At 46.1% G+C, this 21,757-nt stretch overlaps 1 protein-coding gene across 2 annotated transcripts; it reads right to left on the reverse strand.

Moving 5' to 3' along the window:
• Positions 1-210: 210 nt before the first annotated feature.
• rab28 (RAB28, member RAS oncogene family) lies at positions 211-20,974 on the reverse strand. 2 transcript variants are annotated; one of them, XM_037461573.2, is made up of 7 exons: positions 20,539-20,968; positions 16,029-16,125; positions 13,613-13,701; positions 12,477-12,606; positions 3,125-3,228; positions 2,971-3,048; positions 211-1,021 (listed from the first exon to the last, which is right to left on the reverse strand). In XM_037461573.2, exons 1-7 carry the CDS (start codon positions 20,611-20,613, stop codon positions 929-931), a joined length of 666 nt encoding a protein of 221 aa, XP_037317470.1. In that variant the 5' UTR covers positions 20,614-20,968; the 3' UTR covers positions 211-928. The 2 variants fall into 2 exon arrangements, with proteins under 2 accessions (XP_037317470.1, XP_037317472.1); XM_037461575.2 differs by lacking the exon at positions 211-1,021 and adding an exon at positions 1,038-1,391 and having other exon boundaries at positions 20,539-20,974.
• Positions 20,975-21,757: the final 783 nt, after the last annotated feature.

Consider the following 21,757-nt stretch of genomic DNA (forward strand, 5'->3'; position numbering starts at 1 on the left):
GGACACTAAAATGAGCTTAAAACATTCCCTTAACGATATGATCAACTAAATGGAAATGTACATTCCTAGAGAATATCATACACAAATCCACTATTAATGCACCTTTCATTCATTGTTTTCCAGGTAACATTTTATTTAGAAACGTCAGCAAAGCTTCTGGAATTCTTCTTCTTGATGATCAGAAACAGCATCAGTTCTAATACATGAAAGCAGCTTTGAAATGGAGCTTTTATTGTACGAATACATACCTTACTGGTGGGTTGATAACACATTAAATCATCATGTAGAAGCTACGTGCACTAATGTCTCTAACAAAGACCTCTTTCTATAGCGCAATAAGGCTTTATGCACAGACCTCCTAATAAAAGGTCACATTCACCTCCTTTCTCCAACATTTAAACACAACAGCATCTCACACGTCCTCCAACTACAAAACACATCTAGAACCGATTCACTGTTTCACTACTCACAAAATCTAAATAGAACAATATGGATTTAAGACCGTAAAGTGTAATTATATTTAGGTAAAATAACACAGCTGAAGTCACAGCGCTGCTAATTAGCTAATTGAACAAAGGGACGTTTTGTCACTTAAAGCCTCGAGCACCACAGTCATTAAAGATTGATTTGAGAAGTGTAAATATACTTTAATAGATCTAATGGTTAAAACTAAAGAGGAAAATATACTTATTAGTATGAAAATATCTTTAACTTATGTTTAATTACCAGAGTGATTATAGCTTCAAACCATCAATCAAGTCCTTCATAGTTTTTATTTAAGGAGAATCACAGAAATAAATCGATAGCTGCGCGTAAACTTAAGGAGTGAAATACAGACGTCGGGTTTCCCTTCCTGCTGTGAACTACAGGCCGGGGCCTCGGAGGACACAGCAACACTGATGGAGGCCTTTGACACGGTGCTGGGGGGTCATTGCACCACACACATGGAGCTGCGGGGGGGATTGACCGTCCGGGCCGCGGCGTCCTGACTGTAGTTCACGATGTCCGCCTTCACCACGTGCTGCAGAGACAAGACGAAGCATGAAGAAGCTGTGAGACGATGGAGAGGAGGAATTACATGTGATCCACATCAGATACATGAAGTTCTACTTTAATTAACCATACGCTCAGCTAACGACAGTTAGCTTAGCATCAAGACGAAGGAAGTTTGAACTCTTTGATGACAAGGGGATTGGTTTCTATTGGACTCAAATATGAAACTAAGCATCTAAGCGGACTCCTACGTTCACTACATTCCAACACGAATAGATCTCACTGTGACGGCAGACTTCCAACTATTGGACAGAACATATTTTGCTTCGCTGGTTGCAGTCTGGTCTAATTGGGCCTTCGTCCTGCGGGTAGTTCACCAGCTCAGCCTTCACAATCATCTGAGCAGGTTCAACACGTCAGGAAAGCAAAAAAAGGACAAAGAGAAAGAGGCAGACATGGAGGAGGAGGATTAGAGAGTGAAGACTGGAATCCAGAGCCAAGGAGGGGAGGGAAGACGAGAGCCATATGCAGTGAGACAAATCACCAAGAAACAGACGAAAAACACACGACACATGATATGAATGCGCACAAAAAGAAGCCATGTCAACTGTGAAGGTCTTACCTCGAGGCAGAAATAGAGACTTCTAAGTTAAACTCTCCCGTTTAACACGAGAGACGTGGTTGGCTGTAACTCGGCATTATTTCCGCTTCATGTGTTATTTTTTCCAAATGAATCACCGATCAAACGGATGAAAAAAGGTCAATTTCCCGAAGCCCAATGGGATCGTTTTTATTAGACAAAAGTCGTAAAATAATAGTTCGTCATACGAGCTGCTACATTCGGGGGACGCAGAGTATCCTCAGCGGCCAATAGCAGAGCACGTGGCTGAAGAGCAGGCGCTGGTTGGCTGTGTGATTAACGAGCTGACGAGTCAACGAGTGATCCAGCAGACACGGGACCATGACGGACCGTGTAGTACCGCCAGGGGTCACGACCCCGTGTTCAGCGCTCTGAAGCTGGCAGCTGATAACGAGGCATCTCCAGCAAGTCATGTCATGTCGCTTATGGGGAATTTGAGATGGGAAATAAATCTGTGAGAAACAACTCATTGATCAGACAAATGATTTCAGGTTAGAGGATGTTGAATGATTTAAAACGCTGTTAAACGATAAAAAGCCACGTTTCTAATTCCCTGATGTTGGAGATTTCTATTGTTGACTCTAATACATCGATCACATCGATCCTGCTGCTGTGTTCTTATTCACAAAAAACATTCTGATGTTCAAGACACTTGTGTGAATGGAGGGCAGGCTGCCCCCCCCCCCCCGGCTGGATTAAAGCACTTTGCTTTATTGACAGAGCTGTCCAGGGAGGGGAGGAAGGATCCAGTAGACAGACAGCTCCATTAGCCGATGGTCATTTTCAGTTAGTCGGCAGCCGTGTTGGTGATGGGGTGGGGGGGGGGGGGGGGGGGGGGGGCTTGAGAATTTGGCTGCTCTGTCCCTTACATGCTCTCCCTTCTCTTGGGGGTCCTGACCTCTGTGTAGCCCCCAGGCTCATCAACCACTACCCAGCCAGTGTGGCTCCAGGCCGTCATATCAGCCCCAGGATTAATGCCTCTGGGGGAGGCGACCTTGTAAATCCTCCAGCTGCCACTATTGGACTCTTCGGGCGACTGGTGAGTAGAAACCCGATTTCAGCCCAAAACGGTGGGAGATAAACCAAATAAATCAGACAGGCAACCCTGACCTTTGACCTCCAGCTCCACGCGTTAACGTGCTCAACGTGGGTCGCGGCAGGTAGAACATCACAGGAGGCAGACGGAACAAACCCGTGTTTACGCAACAAAAGGCCCCTTACACACTCACCGTGACCCCGTGACCTCAGAAGGGAACACAGAGACGGCGGGGGAACTCGGACGAGCCCGCGTCTACTTTCCCTCGGTTACCAACTGCGCATTTAAGAAGAGGCCTCACCTGGGACTGCTCTATCTCAGCTTTATTTAGCTTCACACCAAGGATCTCCGCAGCCACCCTCTGGAAACAAAGGTAGACCTGCAGGAGGAGAAGGAAAACACGTCAAATTGCCGCCGTCGTGGCGGCGCGTTGGATCGGTGAGCGCAGCACTAACCGAGTCGCCCGTCTTGGCCGACACAAACTGACTGACGAGGCCGTTCTCCTGGCAGAAACGCTGGTGTTTGTCAGCCTTCACCGTCCTCATGTGCTCCATGTCGACTGTGGACGAAACGCAGCGTGACGGGTGAGAAAACGGGTGGATTTAAGAGGTGGGCGAGCAGCGCTCTGTCAGGGTTAACTGTCACGTATCTGAACATAAACACAAAAGATAACTGTTTACACTGGAGTTAAGATGGAGGGGGGATCTGCCTAGTGTACAACCACTGGCACGTGGAAACAAAGCATCATTCAATCGTTATGTTGCTTTCAAACCCAGCTGCCCGTTGTGTTCGGGTGGAAACCATCGATTCCCAGATGGAACTAAAGCTTCGGTGGAAGCCTACAGCTCACCAACCTCCATTTGACCCGAAACATACCAACCTCCCAGCTGTGGAGAGGTGTTTGAGGTACAATGCGAGGCTGGCCCAGGTCTTGGGGCTACTTTCCGGGTGAGGAACAGTGTGACATATGAGTGTTCCGAGCTTTAAGGCGCACACAGAGAACGGGACTGTCACGGCGGCGCTGATTTACACGGAGCACACAATGACAGCGCCTTCCTCTTCTCATTGTGCCAGTGATACCGGGCCCTTTGCTTCTCTCTTTCCTCCCTATGGGGTCATGCTGGGGTCGCTGGGGAAGGTCACCTGGGGGTCCTCCCGCTGAAAGCAATAGCCCGGCTCTTTATTTGTGGCTTTGTGCGGGAAGGCGGCCACGCCCGGTATCTGGTGCGTGTCTGAGGAGCTGGAGGAGGTCAGGCTACTGTACGGTGTTGCCTTTCTCCGTCCCCCCGAGTTCTGCTCTTTGTGTGAAGTTTCATTGAAGTTGTCAAGGATTTCCCCTGTTCTCATGCCCCTCATGAGTGTGCGTGTGTGTGTGTGTGTGTGTGTGTGTGTGTGTGTGTGTGCGTGCCTGAGGGAGGGGGCGTTAAAGCCAGAAGTGGAGAAAGAGAGACGCAGATAACATAGCGAGGAAGAAATGTAAACAGTGCACTAATCCTTTATTATTAATATCTCACTAAGTAATATGACCCAAAAAAGTTAAAGGCCAGCCCACATAGTCAAATAAAATACATTTGGAACGAATCATTTTAGACTAGAATGAATATTATCATCATCATCATAAGTGACATATAAACACCAGGGAAGACACTTTTACAGCTACTCAGTGGGCCGAGGCCGCCACGTCTCGGCCTGCACATAAACACAGCTGTCTGATAGGCGTCAGCGGGTTATTTATTCCAGTCATTAACAGTGGAGGTACCCTGCATGCTACTACAAGTAAACACCGCTAATCCTTTGGATCCTGCACACTTGGGAAAGGTTATCGATCATGTGTCACAGTCAGATTAGCCAACATTAACACAGCGCTCAGGAGCACGTTACTGTAAGAGAAAAAGAGGCTGCTAAATCCTGTCTGTGGGGGTGTGCGTCGGGGGGGGGGCATGTGTAGGCAGGATAAGGATACAATAATAGAAGGAAAATGTAATTCTGCAAACATGGAAGGTTCTAACAGTTAAAGTTAAAGTGCGGATGTTGACGTGTACAAAGAATTTGAAATGTTGAAATGTTAATTTAAGTGAAAGCACTGAAAGCACTTTAATCGTAATCTAAGACATTGAGTTGAAATGCCAATTGAAGTGTAAACAATGACAGATTTTTAGTTTCAGTTCGTTTATTTGATTTCACTTAAAGTTGCACCACCGATAGTTTAAGTGTGTGCTGTTTAAATTTGGTCTCTTGCTATGTAAGCAGCGACACCATTGAATTATCACATGAAGTACTTGAGCTGTCGGTTGAAGAGTAAAAACAAAATGATGTCAGTTTTTCGTCTCCTCGCTTGCTGCCCAGAAACAACAACCTGCAGAGACCAGATGAAACCAAATATACCTTTATTTCCTTCAGAAAGGACTCCTCCAGGTGGGCCCACGCTCTCCCACTAGAAGATGGTTCAGCATGTGGAATCAGTCCGTGTGAAACCAATACAACACTAATCCCACCGTTTTAGTGTTTTTCTCCATTCGTCTCCCTAATGTACCCATTTCTACATTATCAGGTCAAAGCAATCTTCCTGCGATGATCTGGTTTCCCTCCGTTTCTGTCAAACTGTACATCAGCGTAACAATCCAGAGGAAGTGACCGCAGAACTGACATAAACTGTTTAGGCGTCCGAGCGCATGAGATAGTGGAAGGGATTACCACTCGCACAGAGCCACCGTGTTTATTATAAAGGGAATTACAAGACAACACTTACAGATTCATATCTGGCTGATGAACTGGGCTTTTACCGTAAATACTACTTTGTTATTGTGGTGACCAATTACATGAATGAGAACGACACCACATGAGGAGAAAGTAGGAAGTAGTTGGTGTCTGTGGGGAAACCAACAATCTACCAGATTATCCTGAAACCAGACGGAGTCAGTAACAGTCTGCCCACAGGATGCTGTTTATGCAGAACTTTCCCTTAAAAGAAGACCAAAGGCCACCAACTGCCAAGAACATTGAGTAACTGAAAAAAAAACATTAAGACAATAACAACAACAACGAGTCACTGGAAGTCAGACTTCACAGTCATGTGTTCACATTTCAGAATTAGAAAAGCACATTTCTATTCCTATTCCTCATCAAGAAATGAGTGGCTGAGAATAAAATTCCAAAAGAGTTCAAAATACCAATGTGCATGTAAACATAGTCATGCAACCTTGGAAAGAAGAGATACCACATTCCTCATCCCGAGGACGGACGGTGCTACAGCCTCTAGTGGAAGCTAACGTTAGCTAACGTTAGTATACGTTGGCTAACGTTATCTAGCTATGGAGTACAGGCAGTTTGATGACTTAATGACTCTATCCACATAATTGTAACTAAGGGAAGTGACCCTGGATGAGCTTCTGACATTACGTACCAGTGGTCTACCTTGAGTTGTGTACCTCATGTTCTTTCTTCCATAACAAGTTATACACTCTCCCTTTAAATGGGAAAAGTTTCACCACAACCAAAAAGTCACTGGCAAAGAGCATTGCGTTTCCACACACACACTTGCTATTGTAATTGACACGGTAAAAGGCCCAAAGTGAATGATGTGAGAAGTCAAGGATGGATTTTTTCTCTTCAAAGTTCCCCAACACACGTTTGCCAAGTGAAAACAATAAGCTAATAGCTGCACGTTGGCCAACCAGCCTCAGCGGGCTTCTTAAAGCCCCGCTGTGATAACAGAGACACCTTCTCACTGCTCTGCCATGCAGCCGTTTACCCAGCGAGCAACAGCCCCAAAGGTCGCTTGACAAAACACAGTTAATTGCCGACAGACACATTTTAAACTAAACAGCAGTTGTATGAGTGCTGAGGGTGGAATGTGTGAACTGCATGTGTGTCTATGTGCTTGTGTGTGGTAGTAATGATGGTGGGGGGGGGAGGGGGGGGCTCTGAGGGGTCATATCACATTAAGTGAGAGTTACAAGGTTGAGCCCAATCAACCCCCAGGGAGCACCTTTCACTTCCAACATTAGGTCACACGGTGCTTCTGGGACCGGTGTCCTCTGGACGGAGCAGTGAGGGCAGGGATTATCAAACCAAGTCACACTGCGGAAGCAACTTTGAATGAGGCGATTTTGTTTCACCTTCAGGGTCAAATGACACCAGAACCGGGTCTTACTGAGGAGTCCTGGTTCCCAACAGCATAACGGTTCACTGGTTGCATTGACGCATTGAAACATGCAATAGCTTGAATCTGTTGGGTGGACTCTGCAGGAAAAAAATGCATTTGAGTTTTATGCTTCTTTAAATACATCTAAAAGGACTATTTTGATGTCTCCGGCTGTTATCAAGACTTTTCTATCTTCAAGCATGGCTTTGTGTGCATGTTTTATTCTCTTTGAACATGGTAAATTCCTTCTTTTAAACATTTAGCCTTTTCGAGTATTTGGTATATTTGAATACCGCGTTGTTCCCGGTCATTTCATTAGTGGAGGACTAGTCTCTTAATGTGTGTTAACACCAAGTCGATGTTAAAAGGGAAGGAGTCTGAAAAAGCTGAATCATATTCCTGTGAGGCGGTACGGTTAATTGCATGTGACATTTTGTTGACCCTTAACATTTCTGGTACAAGATATTAGGAACCCTTTACTACATTAAAAAGTCAATACAAGTGTAATAAATCATTCTGGGTGATGTATGATTAAGTTAGACATAGATTTAACTTTCCAAACACTAGTGGCTGGTAAAAAATGACCTTTGGAATTTAAGTGAGGCATTCGATCCTTTACACAGCAGCCTCATAAAACCTTATGGGCGTGAGAAGTCTGGGCTTGTATTAAACATATTAAAAATATATATTAAACATATACATGTGTGGTACACTATAATGTCAATGTAAACAATGACTACTTTTCCCCTAAAGTTTCCATTTTCTGGAGAATCTGTGTCACAGAAAAGAGGTTATTATTTCTCTTAAGACACTTTGCATTTATTCAGAAGTGACTTTCTCACATAAACATTCTACATTCACATGTTTATTTACTGAGCACTTCAACATCGAAATGTAAAACGCTGAATTAATGTTTAGAAAAACATCTTACAACTGATAAAATCCTAAAATACCAAATCATAATTCCTCCATTGGTACCATTCCATAATATTTCATAGATCTTAGAGATTGAACCCAACGAGAGGAATAATTAGAGATGAATATCCGTGTATTGAACTTGCAGTTAGCTAATAATATTATCATGACTTCTGTGGGTGAGGACAGACAGACCAAGTGCTGTTAGTAGCCTGGTGTCGTGGAGGTGAGCGGGGCCCGTGCAGGAGTCCTCGCGGGACGCCCCACAGAGACAGAGCGCCCTTTGTGCCGCGGCGCCCCCGCCCCGGTGGCCTGAAACGGGCCGGGACCGTCAGGGGACTCGCTTTCCACCGGGTCAGAAGTGTTCTGTCGACAGCTCATTGATCACAGCTCATCTTGTCATCCGATCGCTCCTCATGAAACGCTGTGCAGACACACACTCGCACACAACGCCTCGACAGATACTGCCCAGCAGTGGGGGGGGGTGGGGGGGGTCCAGCGGTCGCTCCACAGGCAGCGAGAGCAGGCTCTGCTTCAGTAAAACACGGCGGAGGGCTCTCAGGACTCGTGGAAGCAACAAAAGCTGTGAGCGACCACACAAGGCGCTGCCCCTGGTTTCACTGGCCGTGTCCCCCCCAGCTCTCCTGTCGCTGTTAAACTAAGTGGACTTTTATGGCGAGCAGTAATACGGCCTCAGCGAGCCGCCAGCGGAACTATGAGCTGTAATAATTAGGCAGAGCCCAGGGGAGCCTTTGGAACTGTACACATGACATTACCATGTGTCTATTCATAATTATAAAGTCTTCCTAGGAGCAGCGATGCGTTGGACCGGACTACATGCTGAAATTCAAGCCGCGGCGGTGGACGGTAACGTGGAAAAGTAAGTTCTGCTCACGACTGCCTGAGCAAACATCGAACAAGTTTAAAGTCTGAAGCAGGAAAAGGGTCTAAAGACAGTGACGTAACATTTCACACCACGAGAAAAGGGAAAAAACAGTGTTGATATTTCGCAGACATTTATCAGATACGCCTGTGGATCCAGATCAATCGCTTATTTACCCAACCCCGTGTCAGCGAGGCCCCTTCCAGGAATTCCTCCATATCAATGTGGTGAAGCAGAGGAATAAAGTAAAGCCTGAGCGTGATGAGGGTTCCAGGCTGCGCTCGGGTCAGGTGGCTAAGCTGTGCTGTGCAACTCAAATGGCCCGTGACTTACCACACAAGAAGGTATGCAAAGACTGATCATCTACTGCATGTGCAACAATATTTGCTTTATGGATGGCTAAAATGAATGAGGACTTTCCATGTTCCGACAGGCATGAGAATCAAGAGAGATGAGTGCAGGGACCAGAGCTGGAACAGACAGTTGTTACAATTCAATCCTACCGTTTGGTTCACGTAGCACTGGAGCCATTGCTCACCACCAGCCACCTACGTAGCTTCAACAGACCCAAGGAAGTATTTCTAGATCAACGCCTCAGCATCTGCCGACTTATCGGCCGCAGAACACAGCTGGAATTCTTCCTCCGCGTCCCGGTAACCTGAATCTCTATTTCCCACCTTCTCCAGACCAACCCACACTGAGTCTGCTCTGACCCTTTACCTTTCAGAAAATGTGAAGAGAACAGGAAGCACTGGGTTCGGAGTAAACTGTAAACATTCCACATCTTTAGTGAACCGTGGCCGTGCCTCGCGAGGTCTCTATATTGTATATATAATGTTTTAGTGTCGGACCTGTGGTCGCGCTGCCCACAGTGCAAAACAGACACTGCTGACGTGTTCATCCTTTCTATCTGGGGAGGGGCGAGTGAGAGCACTGGGCTTTTGTCCCACCACATGTCTATTGTGGCTGAACCTTTCCCTCGGGGGCAATTAGGACCTTTTAGTTTGTTGTAAGAGGACCTAAGTACGAGTGGGTTGAGCCAGGAAAAACATTTTTGAGCTCAACCAAAAACAGAAGCGCATTGAGCTTCTCGGCACTCCTGGACTTCTGAGCATCTCTCTATTAAGAAATGTGCAGGCCTGCACTGAACAGACAGGAACTGTGGCAGCTTTACAGGGGCAGGGAGGTGACGGGGGGGGGCTTTAAGTCCACCCGAGGCCCCACCAAGACGGCAAACAAGTCAAGGTGGCAAGGCCATGCTTCACGAGAATCGAGTTAGGGGAGATCCGTGGTTCACTTTAACTCTCACATGGGGGGGGGGGGGGGAGGTGTGGGAGACCCGCCACGCGGTGCAGAAAGCAAACACGCATGTTGTCAAACACAACAAAGACACGCAGCCAATGAAAAGGCATGACGGTAAGCAGAGTGTTGGTCCACATGTGTGAGAGATAAGTGTCACTGAAAGAGTTCCTGTTCGACAAAATGATGACAATCCAGAGGACGGGACTGAGGATGAGTAAGGGAGAGGAAGCAAAGCAGAGCGAAGAAATGGTGTCCCTGCAGAAGGGAAGGTTTCCCATGGCGGGCCCGGGTGGATCAGCAGTGAGCAGAGTTAGGACCTCTGAGCAGAGAGCCGTGAGTGATGAGGAGGGGTTAAGAGAACTGAACCCATTTAAGTCACCCAAATAAGGGCTGTGCCATCCATGATGGATGCTGTGAAGTTCCTGAGGGAGAGAGCGCTAGCGATGGGACGGGTGATGGGCGGGCGGGGGGGGGGCAAGCGGGGGTCCTGCGATCACCACTTAAAAAAACAAATTGGTTTGATAAACGACACAGCCCTAATGTCCACAAAGAAATATGTGCTCTAATATGGAGCATTAACATAGGCCGTTTGAAACGCTGATGGTGCCCTTCAGTGACAATATGTGGACTACAACACATAACGAGATGCAAAACCTCTCAGAGCAGACCGCCTCCCATCCGACACACACGCAGCTGTCGTTATGCAAAGAGTCCTTTCCACATACACTTATTAGTCTCCTAAAGGAGTGGTGCAGTGGATGAGACACATTCCTCCAGAGAGGTTGCTGTGTACCAGCCGCTGTTACACTGTAGTAAACAGTGCAGTGTGTTTACACAGGCAGAGAGCTTAGCATTCTTCCATTACCCACGTCTTCTCCTTCAAGTCCCCGTCCCCCTGGGAGTGTCTTCATGCACTCGCAGAAGACAAACATTTCATTGGCTTCCTCTCTGAATTGTATTCTTTAACAGGAGGCTGCGGGCAGCGCGCAGAGGGCACGGAGCGCAGTGCTGCTCAACAAGCACACTTAACCCCAGAAGAAAGGGAAGGCTGTCCCCAGCAGTGACACGGCACAGGAGGGACACCAGAGGAGGGGACATTAGGGGGCCGGTCCATCGGCTCCTGGTCCGATTCTACCTGCAGGAGGTTTAAACTCAATGCACACGGTAGAACACGTGTCCATGTTAACGAACTGTTAAGGCTCTTTTACTACATGGATAAAAACATTCAGCTTTTCTCCTTCAGCTTGTCCAACTGGACACACAAAATGTCCCCTAAGACATAAATGTGTGTTTTTATAAGCTCCTTGTTATGTCTGTGCTTCTATTTTGGTCGTCACAAACATGTTGCCTGTCGGAGTCCAACATCATGGGAACCCTTTAAGAGAAATCTAAACTCTGCTCCAGAAGGAATGCTGTGTACTCAAATGTTCCGTTTGTTGTTTAAGTGGGCCAAGTATTCATTTGAGAGAAAATGACACAGTACATGAACAGGTTGGAATCTCTTTAGCAAAAACAAAGACGCAAGTCTGGACATTTCCATCTAGAGAGCAAGACTAATTCTCTTCAAGATCGGTGAAAAAAAGCAGTCCCGCGGGGTAATTGGTCGCCGCTGGCGGGGCAATCGCTGTGTGATTTTCTTTTTTTTCGGCCTCTAGGAAGAGAAAAAACACCCACAGGCCGCTCTCAGCAGTGGAGCCGCTCTGAGGAGAATGAGTGCCGGGACGAGGGCCTGACAGCGCGATGAACACTACTTAAATATCACAGCACACACACACTCACCCGTGCACCCCGGAGCTAGCCTAAATACAGAGGCGCCCGGCGCTAAAGCCGGGGCATTAGGAGATGCAGCGGGTGCAAAGAGAATCTGCTCTAGACAGGCAAATTAAAGCGTGACCTGTGGTCCCCGTTGAGTAACATTAGCGAGAGCTTCCTGTGTGAAGGCTCCACTCTGTTGGCCTCGTTCATCATCTCCCAGGAAGGTGGACAGTCCCCACTGACGCCTCACTGACGCAAAGACACGGCGGCAGCTCCACATCTGTCAGGGGGATGTTTAAAAAAGAGTCATCATTACTAGTCTTTATTCTGGTGGTGGGCGGAGGGGCGCAGGCTGATAGGAGGACACCCGTCTGGTTAACGTCCAGTTCCTTTCCTTAACCAACGACTCGGGGCAGCCGGGTACTGACTGGGAGGGAAAGGTGGGGCTCAGATAAGCGCTGCCCTGGGTCCGTCCGTCTGGGGATCTTAAATCATCCTCGGTCACTCCCCAGAGTTCACAAACATCAGCATTCCCATCGCTAGAAAACCTCGGGCTCTTATCAAGTGTCTTATCACGGCGATCAGTTATCTGGGGCTCCAACAAACACGCCTGCTACCATCAAACACTCCCTCCTCCACACACTGGGGTCAGGGGGAAATTAATAGAGAAAAGAGAGCCTCATCTCGTTTGCAGCTATCTGGCAGAAACGAAAACAGAGCATTTTCCATCCGACATTGACTTCAAAGTGCGTCGACGTTTGTTATGTGCCGAGAAACCAGCTTGTGTGTTTGTACGAGTGCTTCTCACTTTTATTCCCGATCAGCGAAACAACCGGCTGGATCTCAGATTCCTCGTTGGCCTTCTTCACCATGCTGAACCAATCCTCCAGATTCTCAAAGCTCTGGTGGTTGGTGATATCGTAGACCAGGAGAACCCCCTGCATGGGAAAAAACAAGACCAGGTCCTCAGGCTTTGTTTCTCCTTTTCATTTGAACGAGATCTGTATCGAGGGAGCAAAGCAACAGTAGGTGGCACTGCACCTCTTCCCAGAGAGGGGGACACGCTCCCACGTAATCTGAGGTAGCTTCTGTCTTGTTCCACACACACAAACGTGTGTGTGGAACATAATGGGGTTCTGGGAGAATCGGTGCGGAGCAGAGGTGCGTTTGGTCCTCTGCTGTCACTGTTAAACCCTCCGAGGTTTTTGTCTCTGCTTTTTACTGCATGGCGCAACGCGGCTGAAGCGGAGTGTGTTGCTCTTTGTTGGGCGGACGCGCACTGTCACAACACACGAGGTGTGCGACGACAGCTCGGGGCTCTGATGGTTACTGCCGTGATTGATTAGAGGACACACGGCGCTGAACAACAGGAGGTTCTAGCTGCGCTCACCAGGAACCCGAGAGAAAGACGGTAAATTAAAACAAAAAACATCCACTACTTTACAGCTGAGTATATTAATGGAACTGGAAATAACTGAAAGTGGGTGTTTGTCATCCTTTGCACCGCAGAGCTGGTACACGAGTTCTAACTCGGAGACAGAGTGGCGTCTAAGTGGCCTCGTTCAACAGCCTCCTGCAGGTGACAGACAGCTGATGTTGCTGACACATTTTACATTAAATCAACACATTGTTTAAGCATTAGATGACAGGATGTGGCACCTTTCTAATGTAGTTAGTCACTATTACTAATGCCAGTAACCAGTGCTTCTATATCCTCACTGTGAGCAAAAATGACTCACTGTAATCTGGCTGCAGAGGGACTGTGGCTCTGAATGAAGCAGCTGTTAAAATAATAATTCTCCTCATGATCCGGATAATGATTTTACTTCTTCATTATCATATACATTTACACATACATTATTATTATTAACACTGATTGTTGTATTGCTTCATGGAGGAGGAATAAATAATGAGGACTGTGTGTGTGTGTGTGTGTCACCTTACATGAGCTCCATATATATATTTATCCAGCATTTTCCCGCCTAACGTTTGGCCCCCAATGTCCCACACCTGCAACGTGACATTCAAGTTGCCTACAGAGGAGAAAAGAGACAGAAACACATTTAGCTGAGACGTAGGCGTAGACGTTTCAAACTAAAGACTAAAAACCCCTTCTGCTTAACAATGACATTTTAAAAAGAGCAAATGAGAACTGATAATTACAACTATGTCCTTTTTATTTACGTCCACATTGCTGATACACATCAGGTGACACACCCAGATATCAAAGGGGATTAAAAGGTACAATTACCCTCTAAATGAAACATTCTCAACACTGTGGAAGAAAAAAAGATTCTCATAGAGCAGTCTGCATGATGCCAAGTTGGGAAGGTGAGGAGAATTATGTGCTGTTAAGGAAAATAGCAATAATGAAACACAAAATGGGAGGAAAACAAGACTCTTGTCCTTCTGCCTACGGAAAGAGAAAGAAGGAGGGATGAGACGGGTCAAGAGAAACAGAAAGACAAATTCAAATAAGTATTTTCTTCCTCTGGAAAATGAAAGAAGGAGCAGCGCAGCAGACGGCGAGGAGTTTATGACGGCGTGATGAGGCCCAGCCTGTGGACACGGCTGGACGACGCAACCCCTTCAGAAGAAGAAGGAGAGGCTGAGGTTCACAGTTCACTTGTAGACTATACAGTGTGGACGTGAAGCCACTCTGACCAACGCTCCCCTGGTGTTCAGAGGAGCCGTCCCCCTTCCATCATAACGCCACAGCAGCCTCAGTCCTCCCTCTAATACTAATAATACTAATAATAAAAGTTCAAATCTGCGGATAGGAATAAAACTGCGTGTTGCCCGTTGAGGGCGATGGAAGTGAAAGCAGACAAAGACCCTGAGCTCAAGTGGACTTCACCTCGAGTCGGTACCTCGCTGCTGTGGCAGAGACATCTGGAAGAGGTATTGTTGTAAAAAGCGCACACACAGAGGAGGCCGTTGTGTGCCAGTCGGCCTCGCCTCACCTCTCCCAGCGTTGGAAAAAAAATGTACATTAAGTTTGACAAGCCGGGCCTTCATGGTGAGAGGGGCCGACGCGGGCTGCAGGCTGCTCTCCCCCCCCCGCTGCAAAGGACCCTTACAGCCCCACGGAGACCCGGAGAGCTCCAGCACACGGCGGGGTGTGGGGGGGTGGAGTGGGACCACCCAGCTCGCAGAGGCACCCTCCTCTTCATCAGCTCATCAACACCCAATTCCCCAGAAAACGGGCCATTCAGCGGCTGTGGTGTTGTTGCCGCCGCGGTGATACAGACGAGCCCTTAAAACAAAGGCCGCAGTCGGAAAGCGGAGAGTTTGGGGATTATTTCAGGAAGGAAAGTTACTGGAAAGAGAAGTCAAAACGTGCAGCGGCCTTTGTCCGAGTTGCCGTTGGGACGTTGCTGTGCTCGCGGCTGGCTCTTTTCACCCTGACTCCACCACAGCATTTTTGGGGGTTTAGTTCTCCTAAGTCTCATAAGCTGAAACTGACACAAAATCAAAATAGTATCCTTCGGCCAACTCGCAAATCAGCATAGCTTTTACTTTTAGCACTTAATTTGCCGGTGCTTAATGTTGTTTTATTAGCAATGAAAGAATGGATCCACTCTGCAGATTTCTGGAGCTTAGGCCTTGGCGTGTTTTTAGAAATGCCATTTAAAATGCAGAAAATCCCCATTTCACATGGTAGGAAGTCAAAATGGAGTGCTTTCGTCTAAATATAGCATCAGTCAATAAAGATGTATTTTACAAACCTAAGGGGGATACAGCATGTGGCTTTAACATAAACAAACAAGAAGATGAATGTTTTATGTGGTTCAGGACAAAGATCGGTGGAACTTGGGGGATCAGCGATATGCATATAAAATGTTAATGTATTTACTCTGTACGGTGCCCACAGGATTATGAGCAAGTCTCGCCCGTTTGGACATAAGCTGTCCATTGGCCGGGTGGAGTAGAAAAAAAAAAAAGTGTTCTGTTTGCTCTGGAGAGAAGAGCTTTCAGTGTGAATAAGCCTGAGAAGTGGCAGACTCTCTACAATGAGGAGCTACCAGAAAAGACACATTCAGCTAACCTGAAGAACAAATAAGAGCAGTGCCAGAAAATATGTAAAATTAAACTGACCAAAAAGTGATGGTGGAACAACGGAACTCTTTGTTAGACTTTGAACTGATATTCTGGGTCTGTTTAGTGTGGATAATGTAAAGTAGACATAGAGTTGATATTAGAGCATAACAAACCAGCCCAGCAAGTCAGTGCAACGGTAATCTGGACAAAAGCGTCTCCTCGGCATTGAAATGACACGTTAACGTGCTTGTGCAGGACGCGTGTCCGGGTGAGTCTCTAAACAAGCGAGCGCTCCCAGAAGATCACGAAGGTGTCTCACCTGGAAGGCTTATTCTCTTCAGAAAGAAATCCAGCCCGATGGTTTGTTTGTACTGCTTCCCGAAGGCCTCCTGTGCAAACCTGGTGACGAGTGACGTCTGAAACCGAGAGACAAAGACCAGTGAACGAGCAGCTCTGCAGCAATCAGCAGCACTGAAACGTGTCAAAGCCAAAAGCAGCTCTTAAAAGAAAATGCTTTAAGGATAAAGGAAGAAACCTCAACTCGGTGAATATTCAAACGCGTGTGCATTACATCAAAAACGAGGCAAAAATGCAAGATGCTGCAAAACTCCGTCCAGAGAAAATAGAAAGTATATTAAAGAACTTCCTGAAAAAGTAACATTTTTTGAGCGAAGCCGAAGTAGAAAAACTTTGATTTAATTTACGCTGACCAAATGCCAAAGTAAGCTTTTTACAGTAATACAAGGGTATAACTTATCATATAAGAACACACCCACATAGCGCTCATTGCACAGTTCTTATGCGACCTGTAGGACGTTCATTTTGAAGCCCTTTGAAAGCTTTGTGATTGACTGAAGGCTGACGTAACCGCCTGTCGCCTCACTGCTCAGACACCGTTGTGACAGTGAAAATCAATGGGAATTACAAAAACAGGTGTCAGAGTACGACGTGCCTACGGACCGCAGACCCAATGATTGCCACAAATTACAGAACCTCCATCACTGTCACCGTTTGAGGAGGGAAGGAATAGCATGTGAGGGCTCTCCTGAAGTCCATGGGAACTCATAGCGTGGGTCCGACATGCCAAGTTAAATTCATTCTGATGGATGAGGACAGCGTTGAATGTCTATTAGCTATCTTTAGAGCAGCGTTCTTACATAAACACAACACAGAAGTGAAGCCATGGGATTCCCTGAGTGTCCATGTGGCAAATGCATTTGAATGTGTACTTGCCACCGAGGGGCTCTTTTCTTGTCCCTGTCTACCTCCATTCTGGCTCAGAACGTTTAGACGCTCTTCAAGGTTCACGCACATCTTCTTTAAATAAATTCATAATAACCTCCAGGTAGTGATTTGGCATTGTGGACGCCACCGGAATGTTTATACAAGCTGGGATTTTGAAATCATTTAGTTTTAACCTACTCATTGTGCCATCCAATCCTATACTGTGATTTTATTACTTCATTATTATTGAAATAAACCCTGACGTACCAACTAACCCACAGACCTTTTGAATCTCACGTCACCGGCTCAAGAGTGACAGAGAAATGACTCAAGGTGACTGACGCAACAAGGAGAAAATCGTCTCTTTAAGTAGCCCAAACAATCACCGACAACAGCGGAATAACAGGCTGGGACAGCAGAAATGTATTCCACATGCTGCCGTTGGCCGAGACGGCCATTTGTCTTGGCATTCCAGTAGCTCGGCTCTCGCCCCTCAACGTAGTCCTTTTTTTTTTTTTTTTTCCAAAACGTACAATTGGAACCGAGCGGCGAATGTGAAAGCTGGCGTAATCCTGACACTCAAACAGAGAACAGCACAGAGTCAACAACGATACCGATGCCGGGAACTGGGGGAGGTTTCCTGAAACAAGAAACTGGGAGAGTTGCAGAAAGAAAATATGGCAAGCTGACCATGTCCGCGTGATGCAACTCAGCGGAGAGATGCAGGGCATTTTTGGAGCATTGCATCAAAAGCAGCTCTTCATTCTGCTCCAACAGTTAAGGCGGATCTAAAAGTTGTAGGAGTGTGACTGTAAATAACACTGCTGGGAAGCAGCATCAGGATCTGCACCTGAAGGTCTTTTTTACAAGGCAAATATTCAGAAAAACTCAGTGGCTTCCAACTCGGGGGGGAAAAAAATGGAGCTTTGTTGAATCGGGCCCAGCAGGTATACGAGCGTGGCTAAATGTGAGACTCCAGATTTTAAAAACATCTTGCTCAGGTGGACGAGCCGTCCAACATCTCCGTATATTTCTCAATGGACAACCAACCACAAGCAAAAATACCACCGAAACGGCTGTCCAAGAAAAACTGATCCAATTGCAATTTGCTCAGCAAATTGACATTAATAAGGGGGGAAACGGCATTCAAGATGTCAGTCACTGGTGCCTACTCAAAATGGGGGGCAGGGCTGCCGTTTTCTGCCCAAAACAGACAAGCAGGTAAGTCATTCAGACAGTGACGAGCTGACACCTGGCAGCAGGGGGAGGAGGGTTATTAATGTAGCGTATCTACTGGGAACTGAGTTGTGTGTGTTCTCTGCCCCCCCAAAAAAAGAAAAAGTCCACTCTCCAGAATGAGAACATTCATTTTCCTCATTGGGTCTCGCCATTACTGCTACATTCATTCTCTTTCTCCCGGAGGGAAAGTGAGATTGGTTACCGGAGGGGACGTGCAGCTGGAAGCACGTGACGTCCGCGCCTGGCGTTCACACGCATTCAGAGGACTCGAGATGCAGGGAAGAAGAACATGGCTGCAAACGAAATCGGGCCTTTCCCCGTCTTTACTAAACCGTCTTACTAAATGATGCAGTCGAGCAGATCTGAAATCATTTACGTAGAATCAGCAAAGAGAGGGACAAAGGGTACAAAAGATAATGTGTCTTCACAAATTATCATTTGCCATTTTTTCCTACCAAATGAAAAAATAGAACCATTTCTCCTGAGACTTGAGTTAAATGGGGCCCAATGAGGGTCCTTAGCCAGGAGGAAGGAGGCGTACTGATGGAAAACAACCACCAGCAGCAGGCTCCTCCGTGCAGGACGGCGGCCGAGTAGCCGAGGCAATAAAATGTACGACAATGTTCGCCACTGTGAATCCTCCAGTTAGACAATTCAAGGACGCACTTTATTTGAAAAAACTACGACAAAAGGTCGCGACCCGAACCCAGATAAGCGGTTGAAGAAGAGATGAGACTCTAAAGGGAAAATATATGTTGATGTAATCTGTTTCTCTCCATATTTACCTTTTGTTTCATTAATAGCTGGCAAATCCAGTTGAGCTATTTTGAATTGGCTCCTAATCATGGGCTAGTTTGAAGAGAATATTTAATAATTAAAAATATAATAACAGAAAAATAACAACTATATAATATATTTAAAGTGCACATTGTCTAATATCTCAGTTAAAAAACACCACCAGCACATAACCACAAACTGTGTTCAATAGCACATGCAACATTAATCAAAGACTCAAATTAATAATGTTATCTTTGAGACAGAATCAAAACCACATGTCAATCCACTTTTGAAAAACCAATATGTGTAGATTTTCATTTTGCAGTTCTTGTACTCTTGAAACTGTTTTTTAATTGTAATAATCCCCGCAATTAGAAATTAACCATCTTAAACTTAGACAGGTTTCCTCTTTAAATCATCACAACAATTTTGTACGAAGTTAAAGTTATTTGGCTTCAAAAATAATGTGCTAATTGTGTAAACTGTTCCATTCCTTCAAGTTTTATAAATAAATTGGCTCGTAGAGTTAAACAAAAATGAAATAGTACCAGCTTCTATTCAGCAGCGTGAGGCCTGTTTGTCCCCATCATCTAATTCAATTCAATTCATTTTATTTTGTATAGCCCAAAATCGCAAATTACAAATTTGCCTCAGAGGGCTTTACAGTCTGTACACATGCAACATCCTCTGTCCCGAAACCCTCACATCGGCACAGGAAAAACTCCCCAAAATATGAAAAAAACCCTTCAATGGGGAAAAAAGGGAAGAAACCTTAGGGAGAACGTCAGAGGAGGGATCCCTCTCCCGGGATGGACAGACTGCAATGGATGTCATGTGTACAGAATCAACAATGTAAAAGATGTACAATACATTCAATTTCTCTAACTGAAACATCTCTGTCCTTTGTCTACACGTCTGACACAAGCAACCAGTCCGTCACATAATTATTAACATACATGTGTTCAGAAATACGTTGTATGTTTGACCAAAGAACAAAGAATAATTAGTGAAACACAGTTAAACAAACATGGCGTTTCATGGGTTTGGTAATTGGTGTCTGTTGTGTTGAGCGTGATAAACGTGTAGAACTAAAGGGAACATTTACCATGAAATCTACTTTGCATTGTACTAACATCGATGCTTTTGTGCAGTACTGTACTTACACGGACAACTGTCTCCTCAATGTGTATTTTAGGAGTACAAAATAAAATATTGACGTCCATTACGTCGAATCATATTTTTGAGTTTGTGAGTTAACGTTTGTCATTTTATTCTATAACGTACGGTTAAAGACGACTTATAATTCCTGTTGAACACATGGCGAAGCGTACGAAGAACTGGAAGGTTGGCTGACTGCGTCGCATTATGCCGTCGTGCCCTGGTCGTTAGCCCTGGATGTTGTTAGCTTTCAGCTAACGAGGCTACGTGAGCGTCGGTCGCCATGGTGACGGAGGAGCGCGAGCGGCGTCGGCGCGAGCCCCGTTAACGACGGGACCCCGACAGGCGCCAACGTCCGTTCGGACATTTGGACCCATCGCCGTCAGTGAGCTGGCGCATTGTAACACCTAACGGGACCGCGGTGGTCTCACCTTGCCGCACGCGCCGTCCCCGATCACTACCATTTTAAGCTGCCTGTCGTGGCTGTCCTCCTCCGAGTCCGACATGGCGCTGAACCCGCTCGGCAGCGTCCCCGCAGAGAACACAGACCCCCCCACAAGATGAGCCTGCGGCTTGTCCGGCTTCACGACTCAGGCTGCTGAGAGACGGATTAAAGCCGCGCTGAGAAGGGGGCCAGCAGCAGGCGCCATTTTGACTGGAGTGACGTAGCGCCGCGGCTCGGCTCGACCCTCCCGGGCGCGCGCTCCTCTTCCGCGGACCCCGCTGTCCGGCTCGACGGGAGGCGCCCGGTACCGACTGTCACGCCGTGGGACTCCTTCGGTTCACGAGGGCCACGAAGCACTCCGCCTTCACGGGAAACGTTCAGAACCGGAAACCCGTTCACCGGCAGCTGCGTCCCGTGTGACGCGTTCCCGTTGCCGTGGTAACAGGTCAGAACGTGATAATAGAAACCTGCACAACACACACGTTTCTGAAGTGACTACTCTTTACTCTACACTTAATCATTTGCTCTGGTTTCTTTTGTCTCCACCAGCTGATAACTTATTAATAAATACGATGCATTTCCGTATCAAGATATTAAAAGCTCCAACTCGACCAGGCACAACATTAACATACATACTTACACGTTCATGCAAAACTAAAAATAATATATAAAATAATCTATGTATGGAGAGAGAGAGATTTAAAATATCTATATTTATTTATACATATATATATATATATATATATATATATATATATATATATATATATATATATATATATATATATATATATATATATATATATATATATATATATATATGCTAATGCTATTAATTGCAATTTTCTCTAGAAAGGCTGTAATATATTTGGGTTTTTTATTCGTTCCTTTTTTGATTTCATATATTTCTTATCATCGATAAGTTTCTTTCTATTGTCATTCATTTCAGTCCCTATTGATGCTTTATTTTGTATACTGGAGGTTGAAGAGGAAGGTGCGATGGAGGGAGCGGAGAGGTAAGAGGAAGGAAGATGTCCAACCTCGGCTGAAGAGCCTCCACCACCATCTTCATCCTGTGCATCTTCCACCTTCTCATGCTGCTCTTTCTTTTTCATCTGCTTCTCGAGCACTTTTCATTTTCTCCGACCTGTCTTTGTTTGCCAAAGAAGAAGAAGAAGAAGCTGGTTCTCCTCTTCCTCTTCATT

Source organism: Pungitius pungitius, chromosome 2 (genome assembly GCF_949316345.1).
Source record: "Pungitius pungitius chromosome 2, fPunPun2.1, whole genome shotgun sequence".
Lineage (NCBI taxonomy): Eukaryota > Metazoa > Chordata > Actinopteri > Perciformes > Gasterosteidae > Pungitius > Pungitius pungitius.

Coding starts and splice junctions, on each gene's coding strand:
- rab28 (XM_037461575.2), bottom strand. CDS start 20,613: ATGTCGGACTCGGAGGAGGACAGCCACGACAGGCAGCTTAAAATGGTA. Junction 3,229..12,476: donor TTCGCTGATCGGGAATAAAA/GTGAGAAGCACT, acceptor TTTCGTCCACAG/TCGACATGGAGCACATGAGG. Junction 1,392..2,970: donor CTGAGATAGAGCAGTCCCAG/GTGAGGCCTCTT, acceptor GAACCTGCTCAG/ATGATTGTGAAGGCTGAGCT.